At 38.9% G+C, this 27,563-nt stretch overlaps 1 protein-coding gene across 1 annotated transcript; it reads left to right on the plus strand.

Annotated features, from left to right (window-relative positions):
- The first annotated feature begins 12,465 nt into the window (after positions 1–12,465).
- LOC121180127 (galactosylceramide sulfotransferase-like) lies at positions 12,466–18,239 on the plus strand. The gene is made up of 3 exons (XM_041035283.1): positions 12,466–12,575; positions 14,712–14,849; positions 16,667–18,239. The coding sequence occupies exons 1-3, from the start codon at positions 12,466–12,468 to the stop codon at positions 17,811–17,813; spliced, it is 1,395 nt and encodes a 464-aa protein (XP_040891217.1). The 3' UTR covers positions 17,814–18,239.
- The last annotated feature ends 9,324 nt before the right edge of the window (positions 18,240–27,563 follow it).

Genomic DNA, 27,563 nt, shown 5'->3' on the forward strand with positions numbered 1-27,563 from the left:
GAAAAGAAAAAAGTGAAAAAAAAAAAACAATACAAAGCTAGTTTAAAAAAAATACAAAACGCAGGATAGTTCTATGATAAATGTGGCACAATAAAACAAACAAAAAAGATGGCACTTTGTCAGAGTTAGCAAGCAACTCTAACTTGCTACCAAAGGCTGAATATACTATTTATTTGAAGTAGAAGCCTTCCCTTGATGCACCTAAATAAAACTGAATGGGGAGAGAAGTGGGTCTCTACCAAGGCATTTGGTTACGGAACAAAAGGCTAAGGGATCTGAAAAGCCCCAAGTTCACTGTGTGTCACTTGCACTTTAGGTAACTTTATATTTTATCGCTTACAAATTTGTTAAAGCTGCCATCTATGATGTGCCATGTGCACTGTAGTTGGTGAGAACTTGGAGGCAACCAAGTTTTTTTTGCCCAGGTCCCCCAAATAAGCTTAATCCATACCAGTTTATTTTTGCAGTATCAAGGGGGTCTAAAGCTGATCATGGATCAGAGTGGGTGATCGTGTGCACACTATAAGGGTAACACAGAGACAGGCAACTGCTAACCTAACCTGATATGCTGATATGATTAGGCAGGGAGTCTCTCTCTTTCCCCTTTTGCTTCCTCTTTTTCCCTCCCTGGTGTGTGTTGTTTGTCTCTGTTAGTCATTGTTTCCTCTCAGCGTGTGTGTGTGTGTGTGTGTGTCTGTGTTGGTTTGAACAGAGCGTGGGGACCTGGGTTTCCCACCAGTCCACCTGCACAGCTGCAGTCAATCCTGCAATCATTCCACCCTCTTCCAGATACTATTTAAGAGCGACTCTGCTCTCCGTTCACTGTCAGTTCCCCTGTTCTGCAACACATTAGAAACGTTGGCTTACAAACCTAAGATTAGACTCTTCTTAGTTCGTGTGCTTAGTAGACTTTGTTCATAGTTACTTCTTCTGTGCCCCGACCTTTTGTTGCAAGGCCACTGTGCTTACCACTGAACCACTGTGCCATCTCTGTCAGGAATCAACTGAATGAAGATCATTCATTGACCTGTGAGCAGCTCTGAAAAGTCATGGAAGTTTCAAGTTGGAGCAAAGTAAAAAGTTAGATACAATTAAATAATTGATAAAACTGTTCAAAATTCCTCTTAATCAAATAAATAGAACAGCTTTAAACACAAATTGCAAATGAAGGAAAAACCGCCTGTAGAAATTATGCATAAAGAAAAGAAAAGGAAAGAGACACAAATGATAAAATATGTGTGTGCGTGTGAGAGAAAGACCTGAAATCCTCATTGAAGTTTATTGCTGTTTATTGGAGTAACTTGAGTTGCCTCATCAAAAACTTTTTAACAAACTCAGTCTTAATGAGCACACTGGAACAAACACACACACACAATTCACCATTTACAATTCTTCACTTCATAATGAGAGCACAAATTCTTATTATTTCCTTCCATCATTGAAAATTCGACATCCTTCTCTGTGGCATTAATAAGTCATGGAGGTGTTTTTTGCCACAACACCTCCCACTATGCTGGCAGGGGAGGGAGGCTGGTGAGAGAATGTGTGTACCCCCTGAAATATTTAACAGCCCCGTGTTCAGCAGCTGTTAACCTGCATGCACTGTGTGGAGACATACTGTGTGTGTGTGTGTGTGTGTGTGGATTCTGTAACCTGATTACAGCTCTGATTACCTGTAGGAATGCTATGAATATTTCAGATCCTACCAAATCAGGTCTGAAAGTCAATGATAATGGAGATGATAATAACTATGATGGTGATAATGATTACATTTGTGTGATATAATCGTCTAATTATTAATTCCATTTGCTCTCATTTTGTTTTAACTTTCTCTGAAGTTTTTACTGACTAAGGCAGATTACTTACTTTAAAACAATGATGATTAATTTGCAAAAAGAATAATTGAAACAAGCTGATTTCAATGAAAATCAATGAATAATGAAGCAAAAGCCAAAAGGAAATTCGGTGTGAAAATCAGACGGGATTTGTACTGAAAATTAGCTGAAAAGCTATGTTCTAAAATTCTTGTAAGTTGTCAGCATTAATAAGTTTTTGCTGTACAGATTAAGCCTAAGCTTAAGTTGTGTAATGAAGTTACTATCTAATTATTTTTGTGTTTAATTTTTAAAAAAGAAATCCAAAAAATAGTTATTACTTGAATATTTAATTTCACTCAATTTAATTTCATTTGCTTATCATTTACTGTTACTGGAAGAACTAAAAAAACAACTGAAAATGCTGTTATCAATGTCCTCTTGTGCAACCTTGTTGAAGATTCTGAATGTATTGATAAGGTGTTCACTGATAACATATTTATCTTGTTTTCCAACAAAAATCTGAATCTTTGCAATACAATATCGACTAGTGGTGACTGCAGCATTAATAAACTTTTTTATGACCATGTTTAGGCTCTGGTAGCATCTGGTTAAGGTTGGGGAAAGACTGTTGTCAATTTGTGTCTCAGTTTAACACAAATAAAGTCTGCAACACATGGGAAACACAATCTTTCCTGACCTTATCTAAAGTACTTTTTCTGCCGAAACCTAACTACTGATGTGAGTCAGGCTGTGAACCATAGACTCGGGTGTCAAAGTGTTGCTGCTTGTACAATCACTGTCCACCCCGACCACTCCTGTAATGCTGGTGCAGTATATGAATATAGGATTTCCTTAAGACAAAATGTTACCTATGAACACAATACAGGCAACATTTGCCAACACAGGTTAATTGGGAAAACTATTTAAGTACTATGAATATTTAGAAGACAGGGTTGCCTTGAAAAGTCATCAGTGTAAGTTGTTGATTACAGTACATCCAGATAAGATGTCCTGTTCTTATGATTCACTGTGAGCAATCTGAAAATGTCCACAACACGTGAAATATGGCAAATCAACTGCACCGCCATGGGCAGGCTTTTGAATTATATTGACCTGCATCAACCACTTTGCATATTATTTGATAAAATTATTGGTTTACTGCTGTGGAGCAACAGTATTATCACAAAACTGGGAATTACTGTACAAGAGGTGAGCCCCAAAGAGACATTATCTCCCAGAAAGTAGTAAACATCAGCTGTTCAATGATAGTTCTCCTAAGAAAAATGCACCACTTGAGTGGTAGAGACCTCTCGTAAATGACAAGGAAAGGAAATTAATCAGGTACATTCTCCCAGTGGAACATTGAAGCATGTGCGGGAGATTCAGTATATAGATATAAACAAAATATAGGCTTGTCAGACCAAGTGATTTATTTTTCTCTATACCTGAATATGTAATAAAAGTTTGAATCCAACCCTTTCAACTGGGAGGATATTTCTGTCTGAATTAATTTTATTTTGACCAACAGGGTTTGCGGGTGGCATTTTTATTCTGAGTTTAGATCCATGCAAAACAAGTCAATATAAATTTGATATTGATAATATTTCCAATTGACTTTATTTTCTTGTGCCCTGACACCAGCGGAAATTGTTGGTGACTTATCTATAAGACCCACAGCAGGATTAAAAAAAAAAAAAAAGTGAGTGCACACAAAATGGGGTACAAACACATCAAAAGGATGTTAAGAAAGAGAATCTGACAAATATCCCATAAAAGAACTCTGCGTCCACCAGATTAAAGCCAGCAGGTTCAAAACCTATTTAAATCTTAGACTTAATGCAAAGATATTAACTGCCTGTATCATCCAGAAGTTCCTTCTTTATCATTTTAAACTCACAAACATAATTTTCAGCATTCAATCATTTTGCAATTTCAATCCATAACAGCCCTTTTGCCTCAATCAGTTCTGACCTCAGGGACAGATAACCAAAGCAGTTCCTGAAAGCGTAACAATAATTTCCACCGAGTGATTGAGCGATATGAAACCTCAGATAGATTTGAAAGAACACCCCGAGTGGACTCAAAAATAAAAACATATCAATAAATGAAAGATGGAGGCCACTGTGTTGACACAGCAGGACAGTCACCCTGAACATAGAAGATAAATTCAGGAATAAAGGGGTTCAGTCAGATAAATCTCAGTGCTCTATGATTTAGAGTGTCCAAGACAAAGAGACACCGGCTGGGTAGTAAACAGTACCATAATCAAATGTCTACATCAAAGTGGTGGAAATGAATTTCTCCCAGCTTCAAATGAAAAACACAACATGTTCCTAGCCTCAGTCATTTGAAAGCTCAAATTCCCCAGGCTGAAACCATGTGAAATCTTGTTGCAAAGTAAAATATTGCTTTGAAAGCATGACAGGCAGCAAGAGAATGGAGAAAAACTAACAGAGAGAGATGGGAAGAACAAAAGAGGCGGACTAATTAAGGAGAAAAGTGGCAGAAGGAGAGACAGGGAAGAGAAGGAATTGAGTCAGCAGGCTTTATTTGTCTGTATGGATGCGTGTGTGCTCGGACATGCTTGTCTAACTTCTAAATCCTCTGCAAAGTCAGAGGAGTCTTTCATTCCCAAGATGAGTAAACATTGGCCCACGTTCTGTCATCACAACTGCTGCGCCTTCAACCAAAAACAACCTGTTTGTTCCTCTCTCTCTCTCTCTCTCTCTCTCTCTCTCTCTCTCCCCACGCCAACAGCCCATTTTATGGAGAACAGATAGCAAGAGTAAAGGACTGAGTGTTGCCAAAAAATACAAACTTTTGATTATTGTTCCTCATCCATCAGCTTAATGAGAAAATAGAAGAGGAGGCGAGGAGATAATACATATAGGCAATGATGTTCACGCTCCCTCACACACAGAGCCCTCACTGTATAGGATGCACACCTCATGAATAATTCATATTCCAGATGTAGTTATTGTTAAAGCCATGGTTATGATTTCTCACCTTCTTACTATTCATATGCAAAGTTGATGTTTGGTTAGCTAGTAGAAGATTCGTTTTCATTTTCTGTTGCCTAGTGGGGTGAGATTTTCAGCAACTCAACCAAATATGAGTTTATCACCCCTCCTCCCTCCACTCCCCAGCGCAGCCAGCGGAATCTGCTGCAATGCTGCAATCATATCAGGAAACATGTGCACCTTCTGTGTAGCCATTAGCTGCAATATTTTCTTTTTCAGTGTAACACAATGCTGATACGGACACAGGACAACTCACACACATATATATATATATATATATATATATATATATATATATATATATATATATATATATATATATATATATATCACACAAAGATCCATCGGTGCTCTGGTCCATGCCTGCTGCTGTTGGTTTGCAGGTCACCAGAGGTCAGGTAATACATATTGCTCCACTGGACCCTCAGGGCAGTTGTTTGTCCATAAAACACAGTGCATGCTGCCCAAGCTGCTTGGAGAAATTTGATGGAATGTGAATGCTTTTTCTAGAACTGTAAAAAAAAACTTTTTTTAAAAAAAGAGAGAGAGAGAGAGAGAGAGAGAGAGAGAGAGAGAGAGAGAGATAGTTGTAATGTACTGGAGATCGCCTTCTATACTGAGGTCTGGTTGTGATGAAATACCATTCCCTATTCATTACCAAGCCTCTACTTTGCCCATATAATGTCATGCAAACACTGGTGTGCATTGATGATCATAACACTGCAACACCATCACTACTGTTTTTGCTAACTCAAGGTTGGATTATCTAGCAACTGACTCTAAGGGGCTCCAAAGGCCCCATGTTCACAATGTGGCAATTAGTCTGTGGTGATTTTATTGAGCGAAATTGACAAAAATTGTAAGGGGCTTCAGGTGGGGCTTGCATTTTAAGCCAATCCTAAAGATATGTAAAGGAGCCATGTGTCAATTTCAATTTACAATTACAATTTATCTAAATTTAATATAATTTTAAAAATATTAGAATGTATGATAAACGTTGTATTATTAACACTGGCATGAGCAACTCAATTCACATCCACTTTGCAGTTACTACAACTGACACTTGTGGTTCGGTTTTTCTTAGCATATGGTTCACCTCACAGTTACCAGCTGTGCAAAAGGCATCTTTAAGAGAGTAACCGAAACATAAAGCATTGACAAGTGGTAAAATAACATACACTAATTCTCCTTTTTTGTTTTTGTTTTTTATTTGTTTTTGTTTTTTGTTTTGTTTTTTAGCTCATCCAACATCCCAGCTGAAGCTTTTATTTTTCATTCCCTAACATCTGCAACAGCTCCTGCAGCTTTATTTTTGGCCTCAGATCATTAACTCATCCTCCTCGATGCAAATCTGGACAAGAGTTGGCAATTACCAGATATATACAATAAATGAAACGTGACCCACTGTCCATGCAGTGTGATGTTGAAATAAAGCAAGAAGACAAGAAAAGTATGTATAAGAGTGTGTCATCAATCAAAACTCTCATGGCTCACAATACACAGCATAGTGTTGACTACAGATAGTAATTTACCAACGTGACAACCCCATTTCTGGACAAACACAGTGTCACAACATCCATTCATACAGCAGTGTGCTGACAGTTTCATGGTGACTGACACTGATGACTAATATACAACACAGTGCATGTTTCCAATTTCATGCATCCATCAGATGAAGCACTGATACTTGCTGTCGTCATCCTTGAAATGAGTTCTCTGTCAGTATAATAACAATAAAACCATGTAAAAGCATGCTTTGCTGGTGTCTGCAGTGGAAGTGTCCTTGGCCACAGAATTGCTGCATGGATTCATCACCACAGATGCATGTTTGTCAGAAATGCTCTTCTCTTTATAGTTTTGCATCAAATGAAACTGAATTTAATTTAAAGACTGGTCGTGTAAACACCATCTTCATGTTATTTTTGAAAAGTAAAGAATAATTGTAGCTGTAAAATTAATTTTACAATTAATTTTACAATTAATTTTACAATTAATTTTTGAGGCTCTTAATTACCCAGCAAAGTGTTTTAAAGATGAGAAGGGTTGTTTCTTTTTTCAGGAATGTGGTTCAATTTTTCAATTCAATTCAATTCAATTTTATTTATATAGCGCCTTCCACAATCAAAATTGTCTCAAAGCGCTTTACAGAGACCCAGAGCCTGACCCCAGAGCAAGCACTTAAGGCGACAGTGGCAAGGAAAACTCCCTTTTAACAGGAAGAAACCTTGAGCAGAACCTGGCTCAGATGGGGGACCCTCCTGCCGATGGCCGGGCTGGGTGAAAGGAGGAAAAGGAGGAAGATAGGACAGCTAGGAATGGAGGAGAGGGGGAGAAAGACATGCAGCATAATACAGACAATGTGGGTCAGTATTTACATTACAGTTAGTGAACAGTTATTTGATAATGTGTGCTCAGCAGATTAGAATTATGGAACAGAGCACGGAGGCAAAAAGCTGTCATGACTGGTAATTATTTACATTACAGTTTGCAAAGAATATTAATCAAATATTTATCTGTAGCAGAACGGAACATTAAACATGTTAGAAATAGATCATTGTAAACAATAAACAGCAGCAGGTGGGTGGAGCCAGGACCATAGGACAAGCAGCTCCGGAGCCAGAGGTACCTGCAGAAAGGTACAGAGAAAGAGAGACCAGAGAGAAACAAGCACAGGACTACGGGACAGAGAGGACACAGAGTTAATGACATGTAATAAAGGCTAATAAATTTGAGAGTGGGTCTGAGGAGAGAAAGAGAAAGAAGAAGAAGTGCGCAGTAAATCATGGGATGTCCCCCAGCAGCCTAGGCCTATAGCAGCATAACTAGGGGATGATTCAGTTGCCTGAGCCAGCCCTACTAAGGGCTATATCCTTAACTGTAACAGTGTCTATAGAGATAATTGTGACTAACTATAAGTTTAATAAATAACTAGGACTGTAACTACAACTAATTATAAGCTTTATCAAACAAGAAGGTTTTAAGCTTCGTTTTAAAATTAGAGAGGGTGTCTGCTTCCCGAACCCAAACTGGCAGTTGGTTCCATAGGAGAGGGGCCTGATAGCTAAAGGCTCGGCCTCCCATTCTACTTTTAGAGATTTTGGGAACCATAAGCAAACCTGCATTCTGGGAACGAAGCAATCTGTTAGGATGATATGGTACTATCAGCTCTTTGAGATATGAAGGAGCCTGGCCATTGAGGGCCTTATATGTAAGGAGAAGGATTTTAAAATCAATTCTGGATTTTACAGGAAGCCAATGAAGAGAAGTTAGTACAGGAGTAATGTGATCTCTCTTGCTAATTCCAGTCAGTACTCTCGCTGCAGCATTTTGGATCAGCTGGATGCTTTTTAGAGAGTTAACTGGACATCCTGATAATAGGGAATTACAGTAGTCCAGCCTAGAAGTAACAAAAGCATGGACTAATTTTTCAGCATCACTCTGCGACAGAATGTTCCTAATCTTACTGATATTGCGCAGGTGAAAGAAGGCGGTCCTAGAGACTTGTTTTATATGTGAGTTAAAGGACAGATCCTGATCAAAAATAACTCCAAGGTTCCTCACAGTCGTACTGGAGGCTAAATTAATGCCATCCAGAGTAACTATATGATTAGATAAACTGTTTCTGAGGTGTTTGGGACCAAACAAAATAACCTCAGTTTTGTCTGAATTCAGAAGAAGAAAGTTACAGGTCATCCAGGCCTTTATGTCTTTAAGACATGCCTGAAGTATGGTTAACTGATCTGTTTCGTCTGGTTTCATAGATAAATATAGCTGGGTATCATCCGCATAGCAATGGAAATTTATTCCATGCTTCCTGATAATATTGCCTAGGGGAAGCATGTATAAGGTGAACAGTATCGGTCCAAGCACAGAACCCTGTGGAACTCCATGACTTACTCTGGTATATATGGAGGGATCATCATTAACATGAACAAACTGGTATCTATCTGATAGATATGATTTAAACCAGCCTAGTGCTGTTCCTTTAATCCCAATAACATGTTCCAATCTATCCAATAGGATATTATGATCAATGGTGTCAAATGCAGCACTAAGATCTAGCAGGACAAGTATAGAGACGAGTCCATTATCTGATGCTATAAGAAGGTCGTTGGTAACTTTCACCAGTGCTGTTTCTGTGCTATGATGAACTCTAAATCCTGACTGAAAAACTTCAAACAAACCGTTCCTATGTAGATGGTCACACAACTGAGTTGCAACAGCCTTTTCAAGAATTTTAGAATTAAAGGGGAGATTGGATATAGGTCTATAGTTTGCCAAAATGTCAGAGTCCAGAGAAGGCTTTTTAAGTAAAGGTTTGATAACTGCAACCTTAAAAGCCTGTGGGACATATCCTGTAACCAACGAGAGATTTATCTGATCTAATATGTGAGTGCCAATCAAAGGCAACACATCTTTAAGAAGTCTGGTCGGGATAGGATCCAAAAGACATGTTGATGATTTAGATTTAGAAACTATTGAAGTCAATTCAGCTAGATCTATGGGAGAGAAACAGTCTAACGACAAATCAGGACTGGCAGACATTTCTAAAGATGCTGTTCTAGACATACCTACATCATTAACAGTTGTAGGCAGGATGAGATGGATTCTGTCTCTAATGTCTACTATTTTGTTGCTAAAGAAGCTCATAAAGTCATTACTAGTGAGAGCTAGAGGGATGGATGGTACAACAGAGCTATGGCTCTTTGTCAGCCTGGCTACAGTGCTGAAAAGAAACCTAGGGTTGTTCTTGTTTTCCTCTATTAATGATGAGTAATAGGCAGTTCTTGCCTTACGAAGGGCTTTTTTATACGTTATAAAGCTGTCTTTCCAGGCTAGGCGGAATTCCTCTAAATTAGTGGATAACCATTTCCTTTCCAGCTTTCGTGATATCTGCTTTAAAGTACGTATTTGTGAATTGTACCATGGAGCTAGCTTCCTCTGATTACTGACCTTCTTTTTCAAAGGGGCAACAGAGTCAAGGGTTGAACGCAATGAAGCAGCAGTATTATCAACTAGATAGTCTATATCTGCTGGAGTAACGTTTAGGCCATTGCCCTCTGTAAGACTGGCACATGGCAGCGGAGATAATAAAGATGGAATAGCTTCCTTATATTTGATAACAGCATTATCAGACAGAAATCTACAGTAGTTAATTTTTTTCTCAGATGCTGTGCAGTTCATTATTGTAAATTCAAATGTTACTAAAGAATGATCAGATAAAACAGGGTTCTGAGGGAATACTGTCAAATATTCAGCTTCTATGCCATAGGTTAGTACAAGATCAAGGGTGTGATTAAAACAGTGAGTTGGTTTGTTAACATTTTGTAAAAAGCCAATTGAGTCTAATACTGAATAGAAAGCAGTCTTAAGGCTGTCATTGTGGGTATCGACATGAATATTAAAGTCGCCCACTATAATTACTCTATCCGTACTAAGCACTAAATCAGATAAAAATTCAGTGAATTCAGACAAAAACTCTGAGTAAGCAGCAGGTGGACGATACACCACAGCAAATAGTACTGGTTTTTCTGTCTTCCAATTTGGATGTGAGAGGCTGAGGATAAGGCTTTCAAATGTACTATATTTCGGCTTAGGTCTAGGATTAATTAATAAACTTGAGTGGTAGATTGCTGCCACTCCTCCTCCTCGGCCTGTGCCTCGAGGAATGTGATAATTAATATGACTAGCAGGGGTTGACTCATTTAGACTGACATACTCTTCCTCCTGCAGCCAGGTCTCAGTCAGACAGAATAAATCAATCTGCTGATCCATTATCAAATCATTCACTAACAGAGATTTAGACAAGAGAGATCTAATGTTTAATAGCCCACATCTGATTGTGGTGTTTTTAGGTTCAGATGCTTTTGTAGTATAAATTTTTTTGAGGTTTTTATGAGTAACACCTCTTGCATTTTTTAATTTATGCACTTTTTGTTGACGGGGAGCAGACACAGTCTCTATAGGATAAAGGGAATCATTAGAATGGTAGGAATAATAAGAATCATGAGAATCATGGGTGGGTGACAGAGAAGCGTGTAGGACTGCAACTCTGCATCCTGGTCTCAACTCTGGGTTGTCATGACTTTGGTTTTCTAATGAAATCTGTCATATTTCTAGATATGAGAGCTGCACCATCCAAAGTTGGATGGATGCCGTCTCTCCTAATCAGACCAGGTTTTCCCCAAAAAGTTTTCCAGTTATCAATGAAGGCCACGTCGTTTGCTGGACACCACCTAGACAGCCAGCGACGGAATGAAGACATACGGCTAAACATGTCATCACTGGTCAAATCGGGCAGGGGTCCAGAGAACACTACAGAGTCCGACATTGTTTTGGCAAAGTTACACACCGACTCCACATTAATTTTAGTGACCTCCGATTGGCGTAATCGGGTGTCATTACCGCCGACGTGAATAACGATCTTACCAAATCTACGTTTATCCTTAGCCAGCAGTTTTAAATATGATTCAACGTCGCCCGCTCTGGCCCCAGGGATGCATTTAACTATGGTCGCTGGAGTCTCTAACTTCACATTTCGCAAAATGGAGCTGCCAATAACCAGAGTTTTTTCCTCAGCGGGTGTGTCGCTGATTGGGGAAAATCTGTTTGAAACATGAAGCGGTTGATGGTGAACCACGGGCCGTTGTTTCATGCTATGTTTCCTTCGGACTGCCACCCAGCCGCCCTGGCTTCCCGGCTGCTCGGGAGCTGCCGGGGAACGGCTGACAGGAGCTAACGTAGGACGGCTAGCTGTAGCTAATTTAGGCTGGTCCGCATCAGCTACAGGGGACTGACTAGCTAGCGCTGCTGCGGGGCGATTATCTATGGTGCGGAGCCGAGCCTCTACTTCCCTAAGTCTCGCCTCCAATGCTACAAAAATGCTACATTTATTACACATACCATTATCGCTAAAGGAGGCATCTCTGAATGTTTTTCACATTCAGAGATTCACAAGCCTGGAACACCTCATTCTTTCACAGCTGATTAATGAGCCACATTGCTTTCACAGCACGGCTTTGATGAAACCATAACAGTTGTGACAGTGTCACTCAAACAAATTCCCCAGCCTCAACCTTTGGCTCCGGTAATGGAGTTCAAACTGGTGACTTTCCAGTTGTGTTCTCCAAATTTGGAGCAAAGAAAGCCACATACCTTGGCTTCAGTTGGAGAGGCTTTTTGAATGGAACCACATGCTCATCTGTAGACCTGACCCTGTTCCTCCATCTCAGCCTATTCCCGAACTTTTTATGTTGAAATCCTTGTGCATCAGAAATCAATCTGTGGTGACAAGCATGACCATGTTATTACATAACTTTTCCACTAGAGGTCACTGTTCTACTGAACACACAGAGATGCAATAAATGGAAAAGGTTTTCTCTGTTTTGTGGAAGAAAAAAGTCAGATGTAAATTTTGAAGCCTCGTACAATTTTTTTCATGAAGGAGAAACAGTATTTGTTTTTAGAAGTCATAATGGCCAACAGTCTTACATTTACCGGAATCCAAATCAAAAATAACAAATACACAGAAGGGGGAATTTTTCATATTAAAGTCAGGCTTAACAGTACACAGAAATCAAAAAAATAAAATCTTTTTCAGTTCTTCATTACCAAGCTCCAAAAACAGCATGCAGTGGTGGCAGCTCATGGTCAGACGTGCCACTGTGGCTTCCTTCCTCATCAGTGTGACTCTGCTCTACTGTCTTTCTACTCTGCAGATCAACTTCAGTCCACCAGAGTAAGAATATTTCACAGCAATAGTTTTCAGTCCCATAGCAACTCATGAAAGTTGTCGTTAGAAAATGTACTGGCAATTATTAGGAAGATAACTGCTCCAGTAAAATGAGGCTTTATCATGCGTGCTGTCCAGTCTGCAGATACAGAGGATCTGCAGAGATAAAAATGTGTTCAGAAATAACAGACAACTCTTAGATCTTATTCTCTAATTTTAGAACTTGACAACCAAATAATTATTTTTATTTATGATCTTCATCTATACACAATACTAAATGCTTACATGGTCCCAGTGATAATGGTCCTAAACAGACTTCTGGGTCCTGGAAATGAGATGTTCACCTCAATGTGTCTGTGCCTGCACACTGCACACTGCAGTGTGTGGAAGTTCTTATTCTTTTGTGTATCACATATTTTATAGTCGAACATGCAGTGATCTAGGATGTATGACAAAATGTGAAGGTGAAAACACTGGTTTTTGTTTCTCTGATATGGTAAAGTGTTGTTTGAGAATCATTAGGACCCTGAAAAAAAGATAGAGAAACAACTCACTCACTTTTCATGTACAATTTGCGTAGAAGTGAGTTTGCAGTTAAACCGATGACATGTTTTACTGAGCTGAACTTTTTTTTACCACAGTTTTTAAAGCCAGAGTCTCCTCCCTTTGTTAGCTCTGTCTTTCCTGTGCATTTCATAGAAGTCATTACTGATATCCTGTCCACTTATGTTCTAAGAAGCAACTGAGAATAAATCCTCTACTACAGTGCAATTACTTTTTTGCGTGCATTAAATCTCTTTTTCCACGAGGCTGAGGTGAGTGCACTGGTCTCACTGGCCCCTCCCTGTTTCTTCCTCCACACCTACCTAGGACACAAAACCTGATACCAGGATAGATGTTTACATCCAGTCTGACTTGGTTACAGAGGGGATGACAAAGTTTGGGCTCAAAGTATCATCCAGGCAACAATGAGGCAAACAAGACCATAAAGATAAGTTATCAAACCCCAGCAATTGCAGGAACAAATTTGTTGTGAATCCCTAGCGACTGACATGCCACAGAAAGGGTAAGTTTACACTTTTCCTTTCCAGATCTGTTCTGATGGTCATCTGTAGATTTCAATTTCCTCTGCACAGTAGTTATTCTACAGGCTTTTTGCATGCAAGTCAGTGTTATTTAAGCTCATGAACAAAGTCGAAACAATTTAAATGGAATAGATTAAAACTTAAAAATATGTTAAAATGAACTGTAAATCGCTAATGCAATAGACCGCGCAGTTTTCTGTAACATGTATTGTGTATTTTCAATTTATGAAAAAGGTTGAAGATACTGTATTTATGTCTCCTATGAAGAGAGCAGGGCAAAACCATTGCTGCAAATGTGACCAGTAACACAATAAAATGCTGTTTATTTGTGTGATGTAGAAACTTTTTTTTCAAATACTGACCAAAAATATTTATTTTGCAAATGTAATTCCCCAGAGAGAAAGTATCTCAATGATGCAAAGAAGCCTGTGGGAGAGGTCATGGTCTGTTCTTCAACAGATGTCTTCCTTGTGCTGATTACAACTGCATTTTAAAATGGAAAATGAATGGTAATGCTTATTAGCAATTAGATGCTACATTTTGCAGCTCAATTGCTGCATTGTAAAAAATAAAAGTCTGAAGAAATGTTTCACACTGAGGCGTGTGCTGCCCACTGCACCACATCATCTTTAGGATTAATATTATAATTTTTATTTGCATATTTGAATAACAAAAAAATAAAGACTAGAAATAACAGTACACAGAAATCAAAAAAATAAAATCTTTGCAATTACACAAACAGCTTTTCACTGTGGTGACTTTGTCTTCGTAGATTGTATGTAGCAACTTTTTGTGGCTTGGACGACATTGTTTTCATGTGTTTTTTTAATATATTTCCCCACCTGCATTTTCATTATATTTCATCGTATTTCTTCATACATTTCAAGTTACAATGAGAAAGTAAAACTTGCATTTACTTACATTTACATACAGTTTACTAAATTTAAGATTTTTTTTAAATTAAAATACAGAAGTCAGTGTGCATTATTTGTCAAGAGAAGTGTCATAGTGTTTGTCCTTCCCTTTCTTCCTCTTCTCATGAGGTGATCTTTTTCAGTTCTTCATTACCAAGCTCCAAAAACAGCATGCAGTGGTGGCAGCTCATGGTGAGACGTGCCACTGTGGCTTTCTTCCTCATCAGTGTGACTCTGCTCTACTGTCTTTCTACTCTGCAGATCAACTTCAGTCCACCAGAGTAAGAATATTTCACAGCAATAGTTTTCAGTCCCATAGCAACTCATGAAAGTTGTCGTTAGAAAATGTACTGGCAATTATTAGGAAGATAACTGCTCCAGTAAAATGAGGCTTTATCATGCGTGCTGTCCAGTCTGCAGATACAGAGGATCTGCAGAGATAAAAATGTATTCAGAAATAACAGACACTAAAAGTTACTCTGTAATAAACTTTTTGTTAATCTCATATTAGCTTCAACCTTTCGAACATCTGTAACTCTTAGATCTTATTCTCTAATTTTAGAACTTGACAACCAAATAATTATTTTTAATTATGAGCTTCATCTATACACAATACTAAATGCTTACATGGACCCAGTGATAATGGTCCTAAACAGACTTCTGGGTCCTGGAAATGAGATGTTCACCTCAATGTGTCTGTACCTCAGTTGTTATTGGTTTATTTAGGCTAGTGACTGTGTGAATTGTGCAATTCTTTTGAATGTTCATCACAGTAGAATTCAGTGTACTTGCTACAGTTTCATTCAGCACTCAGATGTTAGTAATTTCTTCAGCTTCATCCATTGTTCAAATGAGGAAGGTTCCTCACTTACACAACTATCCATGAAAAAATTATCAATAATGTCTGACCTGAAATTGGATTGAACCTCACTGGCTGGTGTTTTTATCTTTTGGTAAACTGATTATTTATAGACAGTAACATACATTATCCTCAGGTTTAAATGTTAATGGGTCACCTTACCAGAAAGAGCAGCTGTCCCAAAAATCTTTATTTTAGCTGTACAAATATAGTATCTACTCAACCTCATATTTTAACTGCTAGTGAACTTTGTACACACACAGGTGGAGTTGGCTGGAGTTGACACAGCTTGATCTCTTTCCAAAACACCATAAATTATAGAAAAGTGAAGACTTTCAAAAAGCCAAAAAGCCCCCAGAAGATCATAAAAGGATTGTATCTCATGCACCATGTGGTATTACAAATGATCAACAATGTTATGAATGATCAACCTCAGATTCAAAGTCCAGATTTTAACATAATCACAAAACTGCAGGTACCGTCAGTGAATCTTATAATTTTATCTCCTCTTTGTCCTGATAAAGGGAGTGTATGAGTATTTCATTATCCTCTTTATTTAGTAATTTACTTCTTTATTGTCTCTCCTTATAAAGTTTTGCCTATTCTGCCATAGCAAAAAAAAAAAAAAAGTTTAATATTTAGGTGTTTGGCACCTAAATATTAAACGATGAACAGGGACAAACAGCAGTTAAATAAATGACAAGTTTTATATTCCCCACTGAATTTACGACTTGTAAGCCATTTAAGCTGCATTACAATGTTTACAATAGCTTTATAGAGGAACATGTATTTACTATTGTAGTGACAGAAGATCCCATCAGTCAAAGGGGGTATAATACTTTCAATGATACAAAATGCTTCTTGCTCCAAAAGCTTTTTGGATCCCCTACAATGTTCTCATAAGGCTAAAATGAAATCATACCACCTGACTTTCGGTGTTTAGTGTGACATGAGGAGAATCACAAATTAAATGCAGGATTCAATCATCTATTTTATGCTTGTCTTATGGGTCCTGAAGCTTTCAATATTCACATTCATAGAAAAGACTGTATGAACTTGGAATTTTGGCACAAGAAAAAAAAATACTGTGGCATTCAAACACATGTATTGGCTCAGCTCACTATATATGCTGAACACTAGTACACATTACATCGTGGTTTTCGATGTAGAATGGATTTGAATTTGTTCTGATAAATTGTGGTGACACTAGATAATTTCCATATGCTGACCTCTTTCTAGGCTGCCAGTGCCTCACTCCTGTGCTCCCCAACCAGGCGAACACAGCACTCAGTCAACCATAAATGGCTCACAGCAAGACAGTAACATCTGTGCACCTAAAGTGGACATCATGTTTATGAAGACCCATAAAACGGCAAGCAGCACCTTCCTCAACATCCTTTTCCGCTTTGGAGAAAAGCACAAACTCAAATTTGCCTTCCCCAACAGCAGAAACGACTTCTTCTACCCTTCACCTTTTCAGCACACACATGTTCAAGGCTATAAATCTGGAATGTGTTTTAACATTTTGTGTAATCACATGCGTTTCAATGCACCTGAGGTGGCCAAAGTGCTGCCGAGAGACACTTTCTACATCACGATCCTACGAGATCCCGCAGAGCTCTTTGAGTCATCTTTCCATTACTTTGGTCATGTTGTTCCTCTGACCTGGAGGATACCAGGTAAAGATAAAATGGCCGAGTTCCTGCGTGATCCGAACCTCTACTTTAGCCCAGATGGATTCAACGCCTTCTATCTGAAGAACCTGCTCTTCTTTGACTTTGGGCAGGACAACACCCTGGATCCAGATGACCCCCGTGTTGAGGAGGGCATCAGGCTCATTGATGAGCGTTTTCACTTGGTCATGATAATGGAGCACTTTGAGGAATCACTCATCCTGCTCAAGGACTCCCTCTGCTGGGAGATGGATGACCTCCTCTTCTTCAAGCTCAACTCCCGCGAGGAATCCACTGTATCCAAACTGAGCCCAGAGCTGAGGGCAAAGGCCTTGCAGTGGAACAGTGTTGACTGGAAGCTTTACAAACATTTTAACTTGACCTTCTGGGAGAAAGTGGAGGCTTATGGAAGAGAGCGTATGGCAAAGGACATCGCAGAGCTCAGGAGGAGGAATGCAGAGATGGTGGAGATCTGCATTGAGGGAGGTCACTCTGTCGCAGCAGGAAGCATTCATGAGGAGGCCATGCAGCCATGGCAGCCCATTGGAGAAAAGTCCATCGTGGGATACAACATGAATAAAAATGTAGACAAAGCCTATCAGGAGTTGTGTCAAAAGATGTTAACCCCAGAAATTCAATATCTGACAGACTTGGGGGTTAACCTGTGGCTCACTAAGCTGTGGGGACATGTGAGGAATATCATTAACTGGTGATGAGACACAAGGTTTTACATTTACTCATCTGGCATACACTTTTATCCAAAGCGACTTACAAGTGAGGCAACTTAGGGTTCAGTGTCATGCTCAAGGACACTTTGACACATGGACACAAGAAGCTGGGGACTGACTGAAAAGTGAATATTTTAAATAGTGATTTTTTCAGAATTCCACATTATTTTCTGTATTTACTTTTGCTCTAAATTACAATGACACTTTTTATTGTCTGGCATAAGAAGTAATTATATATTACATGCTATGTAATGTAATTATTCGAGTCTATCATATAGTCATTCACTTGCAAAGCGACAGTGAAAGTAGTTCTTAGTACCATCTACAGGGGAGGAAAGTAATAGCATTTGCAGTTTTGGCACTCATGCCACCTCCTGGCAATGTGCTTTATAAATGCTTTTTTAATTTATTTTATTTTTTTTAGCAGCCGGTGTGTGTTACATTGCAATATGTGCATCAAAAATGGTTCATATTTAACTTTCATCTGAATCTGTAATAACTAATCCTGTCCACATCTGTGTCTGTAATTAAATGGTGGTGTTATCTGATATGCAGGCTCTGTGTTAGGAGAACTTAATCTCTTTTAATACCGGTCATGGTCAAACATGTCACTGTGATTATAGGTTGGTATACCTACCTGCCGGGGTAGGTCTTCTTTAAGGAGGATTTTAGCCTGTATTATTTACAGCATCAAACTATACATGGCTGCTTTGTAAGTCACCATCAGCTGAGGTATTTATGTAAAGAAACTCAGTCTAAATGCTATCCTATGGGTTGATTTGAAGGCCACTGGACTTCTTGTTTGAAGCTTGAAGACGTCTCGCCTCTCGTCACCTCTCATCTGAGCTTTTTCAGTTCAGTTCTCCATTTCAGGATCACTGTGACCTGGATGAATGAGAACTTACACCGTCAATCTAAATGCCTTTTCTACACCCTTAGATAATGGATGGTAATAATTTTTATATGCTGCCCAACTGATATCAGGTTATATCACTGGACAATAACAAAATAGAAACAAGATGATAACTAATTTTCCTTGGGTAAAAAAAAGATTTCACTAAAAAGAGATGCACAGTCTATGGTGTGTTGCATTTAATCATTTTCAGTAGATCCATTCTGGCAGGTGTAGTGAACAGAATCTAGAGCCTGTAATTTGAACTGTATCCAAAAAAAATCTAATTTCTGCCCTTTAATCTATTCTTTGAGGCAGCCAACTGAAATTTTACTGCCCTTAAAAGCATTTACACAGTCCAACCATAAAACAATTTGGCGTGTTTTACAGTGGTACCAAACTACAAAGAAACACTCCTTAATCAATGTGCTAAGTCATGTTCTTTGATACTGAAGACTGATTATTATCATTTTAACTTGATCACTGGATGATGACATGATGAAAGAATTCAAGTGTGTTGGAGAACAATTTGTGACTCAAAGGAAGAGTTGGAACAGCAGTGACCTAAAGATTAGAGAAGTGGGCTTATGGCCAGATGGTCACTGGGTTTTGATTGGCATTGGTTTTGAAGCTAATTTACTTTATGGGTGTGTATGAGTTTGTGTGCACATGTACCGTATGTTGAATCAACACTCATCTACAGCTCATCAACACAGTCACACACATACACAGACAGCAAGCTTGAGGTAAAGTGAACACCTCTAAAGATTAGATTTATGTGGAAAGTTTTGAGTAAAATGTCCCTACTCTGAGCAAAAACAATATGCTGATAACTCTAAACCAGCATTCACCAGAGCTCCTTCACACAATCAGCCAACTGTTAATTATTTGACCCTTATTTTTCTCTCCAATCCTTCACATTGCAAGTAGACACTACTGTCCTTTTCACTGCTGATGCTGAGAAAACAAGAAGTTAAAATGCATTGGATGCATTTTTCTTCATTATTTGTACAGCATGTTGTAGTTCTATGTCTATGAAGTTGAAGACTAATCGTGTTCCTCTCCTGCATACAAGTAGAGAAATAACTGATCTAAATAACTACCGGGCCCATCTGCAGTTTGTTTTTGCTTGGCAGAAGTTGTAAAACATCAGTTGATCATTGACAGTACCTTGTAAATGATCGACTGATGTTATAGTCTATTCAGAGGCTCATCAGTCTGGTTTCAAGACAGGCTATGTTGTATTTAGTGACACTTCATTAGTCGTTCATGAAATTGTATCTGCACTGAAGAAGAGAAAACTTTGCACTGTTCTTTTTACAGAAAAAAATCTGATATAAAAACATCACATAGCTTTTTCTGGATAAGTCTCTTGGTTGCCACCTGTCTGCCAATGGTTTCCACTTCATTCACTAAACTGAGCCCAGACCTGAAGGCAAAGGCCTTGCAGAAGAACAGCATTAACAAGCTTTACAAACATTTTTACTTGACCCTCTGGGAGAAAGTGGAGGCTTATGGAAGAGAGTGTATGCCAAAGGATGTCGCAGAGCTCAGGAGGAGGAATGCAGAGATGGTGGAGATCTGTACTTAGGGCAGCAAAATATTAGCTTCAGATGTGACTCAACCAATTGCAGTTTTTGCTTTTTCAAATCTTTCCCAGGCCTGGTGATAAGGACAAGGAGACTTGTATTTCAAAATTATCCAAAGTGTCTCTCATCCATAGAGCTCAAGGTTGTTTATTTTGGCCTATAGCATCTCTACAGCTATCACTGAGTGAATGTGGATGTGTATTTTTCAAGCAGAAATTCCAAACAACAGGCTAGGGCTTAAATGGTTAAAAGACTCAATGTGCACTATTATCAAGGAAGGAGACAGACTCATTTCCATCTCCACGGGTTACGTCATTGAAAGTGCTTTATTTGACCTCCAATAGCCTGGCAATTAATCCTATCTTTATGGAGCCTCTAATGTAAAGTTATTGTTGGCAATGTGTGAATTGACACCTCTGAGTCAATATAAACCAAACATTAAAGGCTTCACAAAGATAGGGGTTTTGTAGTATTGTATTAGACTGAACATGGGTCTAATACACTGGAGTCTGTGTTCATAATATGTATTTGTTTGGGGGTTTTTTTGTTTTTCTTCTTATCTCTTAAACACTGTTGGGCATGCTGCAGGGTCAGTTTTTGCAAATTCCATCAGGGTGGCCAAGCGTTGTTCAAACTAATTTTTACTGGGGGATCACAAAGTTTTAAAACACACCAAATTTGTCAGCCTGGATTTTGCGTGGATTGTAAACATGGCAACATAATGCTACACAAGAAATATTTACAGTGGATCTGATAGTGTAGTCACAATCTTTACGATGGGTTTATATATTTCCCTCAGTGTACACATCATAGCATTAATGAGGTGTTGCAACAGTATGTCTAAGTGATATTGTTATACATTTACAAATTTGAGATGGAATCCAAGCAGAAAATTAAGAGATTAAAAGGGAACTCCCTGAGCAAGCCTCTCTCTGCAGAGTTCAGAGTCAGTCAGTCAGTCAGTCAGTCTCTCTTTCTCTCTCTTGCCATTTACTTTAAAAAGTAAACAGTTGGGTTTTTTTTTCATGACAACTCGTGTTCCTCCCTCCTTTGTCTTTGAGCTGGGTTCTGACAAGGGGTACCACTGCATTAATGCATTAATGAAAAAAGTTGAGCAGAGCTTTTGTGGCTGCAGAGGGAGCTGCATGAAATCTGATAAATTGCCGGAAGTCATGTCACTTGATCTCTGACTGAACAGCCATATTTTTTTATTGCTGACAGCTCAACATTTGCACTGACAATGGCAAAGCATCAGAATGGTAGTAATGAATGGGCAAAGCAAAACACATCCACTTTTACCAGTGTGATTTTCCCATATTTCAATCCAGTGGCCTTTCAGGAACAACTGCCCCCTCATACACTGCAGTATTAAAGAAATGCTTTTCCATGAGTAGTACAGTAGATGGCGCTGGAGTCCAGCATTCCTGCTGCTGCTGTCCAAGGAGAAGAGGATGAGTCACTTCACAGATGAAGACCTTCACGGTGACTTAAAAAAAAAACGACATTATGTAACAACAACGGACACAGGCATACATACACATACATATTTCTGTACACCCACAAATAAAATAAAAGACACAGAATGCTGGCTTGCATAGAACAACACACACTAACACATACACAGTTTAAAACACACTTGCACTGTAACATCGTCCTTCACAGAGAGAGGATATGTTGCCCCTCTGAGACTGAAATGGCTCAGACAGACCAGATTAGACAAAGATACAGTGGCCTTCATGCATAAGCAGCACTGATGGGAAACAATGCCAGAGCTGCTTTACCAGGAATAAGATGCTGTTACAAGGACAGTGTGAGGAGGGAGAAGTAAAAGAGGTGAGATACAAGATAAGACAGAGAAAAGTTTATACTGTTCTGTAAGACAGTTGGAAATCAAGTTAGATTCAAATTATTCAAATACATTTTTATATTTAAAAGTCAAATTACTGTAAAGACAACAAGCTGTGAAATGAGACCATTGAACCGGTTGAACAAGAGTGAAGGTTCAAATAGAAAGAGCTTTGTAGTTATTTTTTTGTTTTGTTTTGTTTTTTTACTTTTATGGAGAAAAGCAAGTCAAGACTACTCAAGGTGGAAATTAAATAAAAAGCTTATCTTTAAATAGCTTATTATTAAGCTTATTATTAAACAAAAACTGTATGAAAAATCACACACACACACACACACACACATGTGGAGAGCAGCAGCTGACAGTAACACTTGTTTCTCTCCGAGAAGTATGTGGTTACCCGACACTCTCTGATTCACATCTGGGCTCACCGCCAAAACGAAACTGAACACCTGAAGAAATTGAGGAATTCTTACATTTTCATAAACCTTGTTCTTCTCTGAGGCTGGTCTTAAAAAGTTTCAAATTGAGACATCAATCATTTCCTTGAAGCAAAGGCCTACTCCCACAAAATAACTGCTTGCTTGTCTACTGAGGTTATGAGTCACTGTAAGACTGAATCTTTCTGTGAAAGTTTTATTTCCTATGAGACAAACACGTGGATTCACTCAGGGACACGTTCTTAAACATGCATTATTTTGACATTAATTTTGAACCCAACATGATACATATCCATATTCACATCCTTTTTTAGTACATGACGTGAATGGATTTGGCACCGGGATGAATGATCCCTCCAGGTTTTTATTGAGACTGAATATGGCTGACTAAATGGTGATGGAATACTGCAGTTGATTTCCCCATTCCCCCAGCCAAAACCATCACATAACAGATTTATTTCTATCCTCGACTCATTAGACCAGAAAATCACCAAACCAGCTTAATCTGATTCTCAATAAAACCCTGAGTCCGGGCACGTGTGTTTGATGTTGTGAACATTTATTTATTTATTTAGTTATTTCTTAATACTTTTCTTATTTCTTTTTCAGACAATGTATATTATACTATAATATAGAATATATAGTATACAAGAGACATACAAGTGTAATTTTTACATTTGAGTTCAGACTAGTTTCCATCTATCCCATTGTCAGTTACTAGTTAAATTCACTTTGTCCATTCTAAATTTTCAAATGGTAAAGATATTCTATACTTGTATTACTCCCAATTATAATACTAACAACAATAATAATAATACATTTTTCATTCACTGTGATTTTTTTCCTTTTGCTTTCAAGAACATGAAAATGTTCAACTAAATCTTCAATCAAACTACCGGTGAAGCTGGATTTTTGGCTAAGACACGGAGCAGGATTGCCATGCGGTGGTGTTCAGCAGTCCTGATCCTCTTCCCTTTCCTCCTCCCAACTTCCCTGCCTCCTCCTTCCTTCCCCTCACGTGGATGCGGCGAGAGCAGCATGAGGGCGAATGAAAAAGAGGCTCATCTGTTCTTGACTGGGACAGCTGTGCTGCTTCACTGTTCCCTCTTTCTTCCCTCCTTTCTCACCTTTTCTGTACACCTCTGCTGTTTTCTCTCCTCATTTTGTCGTCCTTCCCTCAGTCAGTCTTTTCTTCTGTGTCTCTTTTTTGACCTCATTTGTTTTATCTTTTTGTGTCTTCCTCCGCTGCGTTCAGGGTCTCCACTTCTTTTCCCCTGCTGCTCTCCATCATTTCTTCATCTCATCTTCTTTTAATCTTCCTGCTCTTTTGAGTTCCCTTCAAGGTCACTTGCAGAAAACTCAGACACCTTTGGCTTTGTGCATGCGTCTGAATGCCCTTGCAGAGGTCTCATTGCCAGGGCTTCATTTCATCTCTGAGACAAATTGCTTCTCATTTTATCCACTGCCCAATAATAGATCCAGTTGCACAGTACGCTTCTGGTCAAAATTAAAGCCCCCATTTTGCATCAGTGTTGCAAGAGCTGCTGAAACATATTATTTTGCAAAAGCACAGGCTACAATAATACAGAATCCTGTGGTTCTGACAGTTAGACACTGTCTCCATAATGATTACGAGCGGAGCTCTTAAGGCAACCAAGAGCTGGGATGAGGATTTTGAACAATTAAATTTAATTTTTCATCCAGAATGGGTCAAACATTCACAAACAGAGCAAGGCTTTGTGGTATAATCTCATTCATCCAACCTTAAAGTGGAAGAGCGACATTTTGGGTAACACACATATTCATTTTCGTGCTGAGAGTTGGCTGAACAGACTGAATCTGAATCTGTTTATTGTGATTTTTAAACTTTCCACAGTGCATTGTGTACAGTCACAAACAAAGGTACACAAACAAGATATTGCATGTTAATTTGTGAGGTGGGGGGGGCTAGCTGCTTCCCCCACTCTTCCAGGTTTAAAGCTTATGTCCTGCTGCCTGCAGCTACAAATGTGAGACATGTCAGTTTTCCCATTGAAATCTCTGCAAAAAAAATGAATAAGTGTATCACCCAAAGTGCTGAAGTAGTCCTTTAAACTACTGATTTATTATTGCCTTGTCATCATGCCAATGAACATACCAGCAATAATCCTGGCTCTCCTTCAGTCTAGGGAGGATCGCCTATGTTATTCAATCCCTTTTCTATAAAACCTCTCTCTCACTCAGTATTAAGTCCTCCACACTGCCCAAAATAGCCACGGGCACTCCTTTGGGAACTACAGCAGAGCTTTGCTGTAAAACCTTAATCTTTGTGTGTGCGTTGTGTGCGTGTCTGTGTCTGTGTGCATGTGTCTAACAATCCATGCCTAAAGGCCAGGCTGTGGTCTTTAGCATGTATTATTTTTGTACATGTGTTCTTTCTTCATATTTCATTCATGTTTTTATTTGATGTTCAACCTGATTGATTCATCTTCTGTGGGAGGCCAAGAGCTCGCGTTTCACCATACAGAGACATTTCACACATTTGGCACATTAATCCATTAAAGTTAAGAAAGCAGACACTGCCGACATAGTTTCACTTACTGCAGAAGAAGCTTCAGAGCTGAAACTATAACCTGTTAGGAAACTGTTCAACACATCTAGGTTTGTGCCTAAATCCCAACAGTGTGTGTGTGTCGGTATCCCTGTGAGTGTGTGTGTGAGTGTACATGGATAACTAGCATGGGACACAAAATGTTTCTTTAGTCAGACAGAGGCCCTGACAGGAGAAATCAACCACGGCAGCAGAAACAGAGAAAGAAAAATATGGGACAGCCATTTCAGATGGTGGGGGGAAGAGAGAAAGTACACACACACACACACACACACACACACACACACACACACACACACACGGACACGGACACTCACACATTCACTCACACATTCACTCACAAAGAGGGAGAACGAGTGAGCGAGTAATTGGACAAACACAATAACACAGCACAACCTCTCTGCAAACACAGACCAGAGAATCCTGAAATGGCTGAAAGTTGACAGGTAGATTATAAATGAATGGTAGAAGAGATGGGAGCAAAACACAGCAGATAGGAAGTGACCTGAATACAGTGCTACAGACGGAGCGTAACACAGTCAAATGAGATGCTTTAATGACTAAACTGTTCTCTGTTGTTATTTGGTTTGTTAATACTCACTTCATTTGATATCGAATAAACTACCTAATGTTCTCATCATTGTTTAGGGCCCCTGTCAGTCACAGACTTGTAGAATTGTCCAAACCTCTTTCTGCAAGGTCTGCAACATCATCGGCGGGTTCATTTTTTTTTTTCCAAAGGCTTGTTTGCCCTACAGTCAGAAAAAGAATGACCACTCACATATTCTCCAAATGTTCTCCAAAAACTATTCTCCAAAGAATCTGCAAAACTCTCTGAGTTTCACAGTCTGAAAAACACCATAATAAATTTATGATATTCCAGGGATTCCACAAGCAGGGGGAGACCTGAATAATCAGACTGGGAAAGGAACAGCAGACAGACAGACAGAGAGAGAATAGACAGAGGTCAGTGTGGCCGCCAGCTGTTTGAGATGAATAGACCATTATATAGAACAGAGAGCGGCAGATGGCTAGTCAGCACACTGATCCACACACACACACACACACACACACACACACTGAGTAAATTTTAGAAAGACTGGTGAGGACACTTACCAAAAACACAGTCTGATGGGTGGCACGCAATCATTTGTAAGTACTTAGATAAGATAAGGTCATTTAAATACAATCACTTCATGCTTTTAAAATTTTACATGTTCTTTCATTCAATCAATGCCTATACTATAAATCAGCCACTCTTTGGTGATAATAATTCAGTGTACACACACACCTCTCTACATGTGCCTGTGTGTAGAAAAAAAGAAAATCTTTCTCAAAGCACTCTGAAACACCAACTCTCTCAAGCACACACAGATGTGAGTTGATGCAGACACGCTCAACCTTAAACGCCCTCAGATACAAGCACTAACAGATGCTCTTAAATACACACATACATACACACACACACACACACACACAGTGGTCTGGCCAGTTTTAATCTTCCACTGCCTTTATTTGAGTCTTTTAGGGGTTCCTAGAGTTATGATCCTAGCAGTGAACTCCAGTGGTATTTAATAAGAAATTAAAGATCCTTCTTTTTAAACTGGATTTTAATTTAAGTTGTTGTTGTTGTTGTTGTTTATTTTCATTTTAGTTTTTGACCTTTTAATCTTGCGCTGCATCTTTGTATGACAGGTGGTACACAAACAAGGTCATTATTATTATTATTATTATTATTATTGTTGTTGTTGTTGTTGTCAGTTCATAATGGTCACCCACTGACACCACAGTATAGTGAAGGATTTCTCTTTCATTTAGTTTGTATTTATCTCTTTCAGGGACTGTCAACACACATGTCATGTTACTTACTGTAGACCACAGAAGTCCACTGTATGTCTCTGACCATGCTGTGAGTACACTTCTGCTCCATTCCCATCAACAGTAACCATAGCAACCAAAACGTCTGTAGAGGTCTCCATAGATAAGGCAAGATAAGTGTCCAGCTGAGGATGTAAACATCCAAGATGAACACCCAGCACCTTAAGGTCTCATGGACGTTTAGATAAATACATTTCCTGTAAAGCAGGACATAAGTATTGGGATATACAACAAGAGATAATTACAGTGTGAGTTAAGGTCAACGATTATGTATCGAATAGAATCTTCACACACCTGTGTCACGTGAGTCTGTGCTGTGTGAGGATATTTGGGGTTGAATACACCCCGCCAAAGGGCATTTTGGAGAATTGGGTGGCGTTGCACAGAGTTTACTTGATTTGCTCATCTCTTTTTATCCTCGATACACTGCGCTTCAGTAAATGCTTCTGGTTAAGACATCCGAGTCTCCTGAACTCTGTCTCTTAGCTCACAAGATTACT

This window comes from Toxotes jaculatrix, chromosome 4, assembly GCF_017976425.1.
Source record: "Toxotes jaculatrix isolate fToxJac2 chromosome 4, fToxJac2.pri, whole genome shotgun sequence".
NCBI classification, from domain to species: Eukaryota; Metazoa; Chordata; class Actinopteri; family Toxotidae; genus Toxotes; species Toxotes jaculatrix.

Bases quoted from the DNA above. Each gene is read 5' to 3' on its own strand.
- LOC121180127 (XM_041035283.1), top strand. From the start codon at position 12,466: ATGCAGTGGTGGCAGCTCATGGTCAGACGTGCCACTGTGGCTTCCTTC. The intron at 12,576-14,711 runs GTAAGAATATTT...GATCTTTTTCAG, and splicing joins ATCAACTTCAGTCCACCAGA to TTCTTCATTACCAAGCTCCA. The intron at 14,850-16,666 runs GTAAGAATATTT...ACCTCTTTCTAG, and splicing joins ATCAACTTCAGTCCACCAGA to GCTGCCAGTGCCTCACTCCT.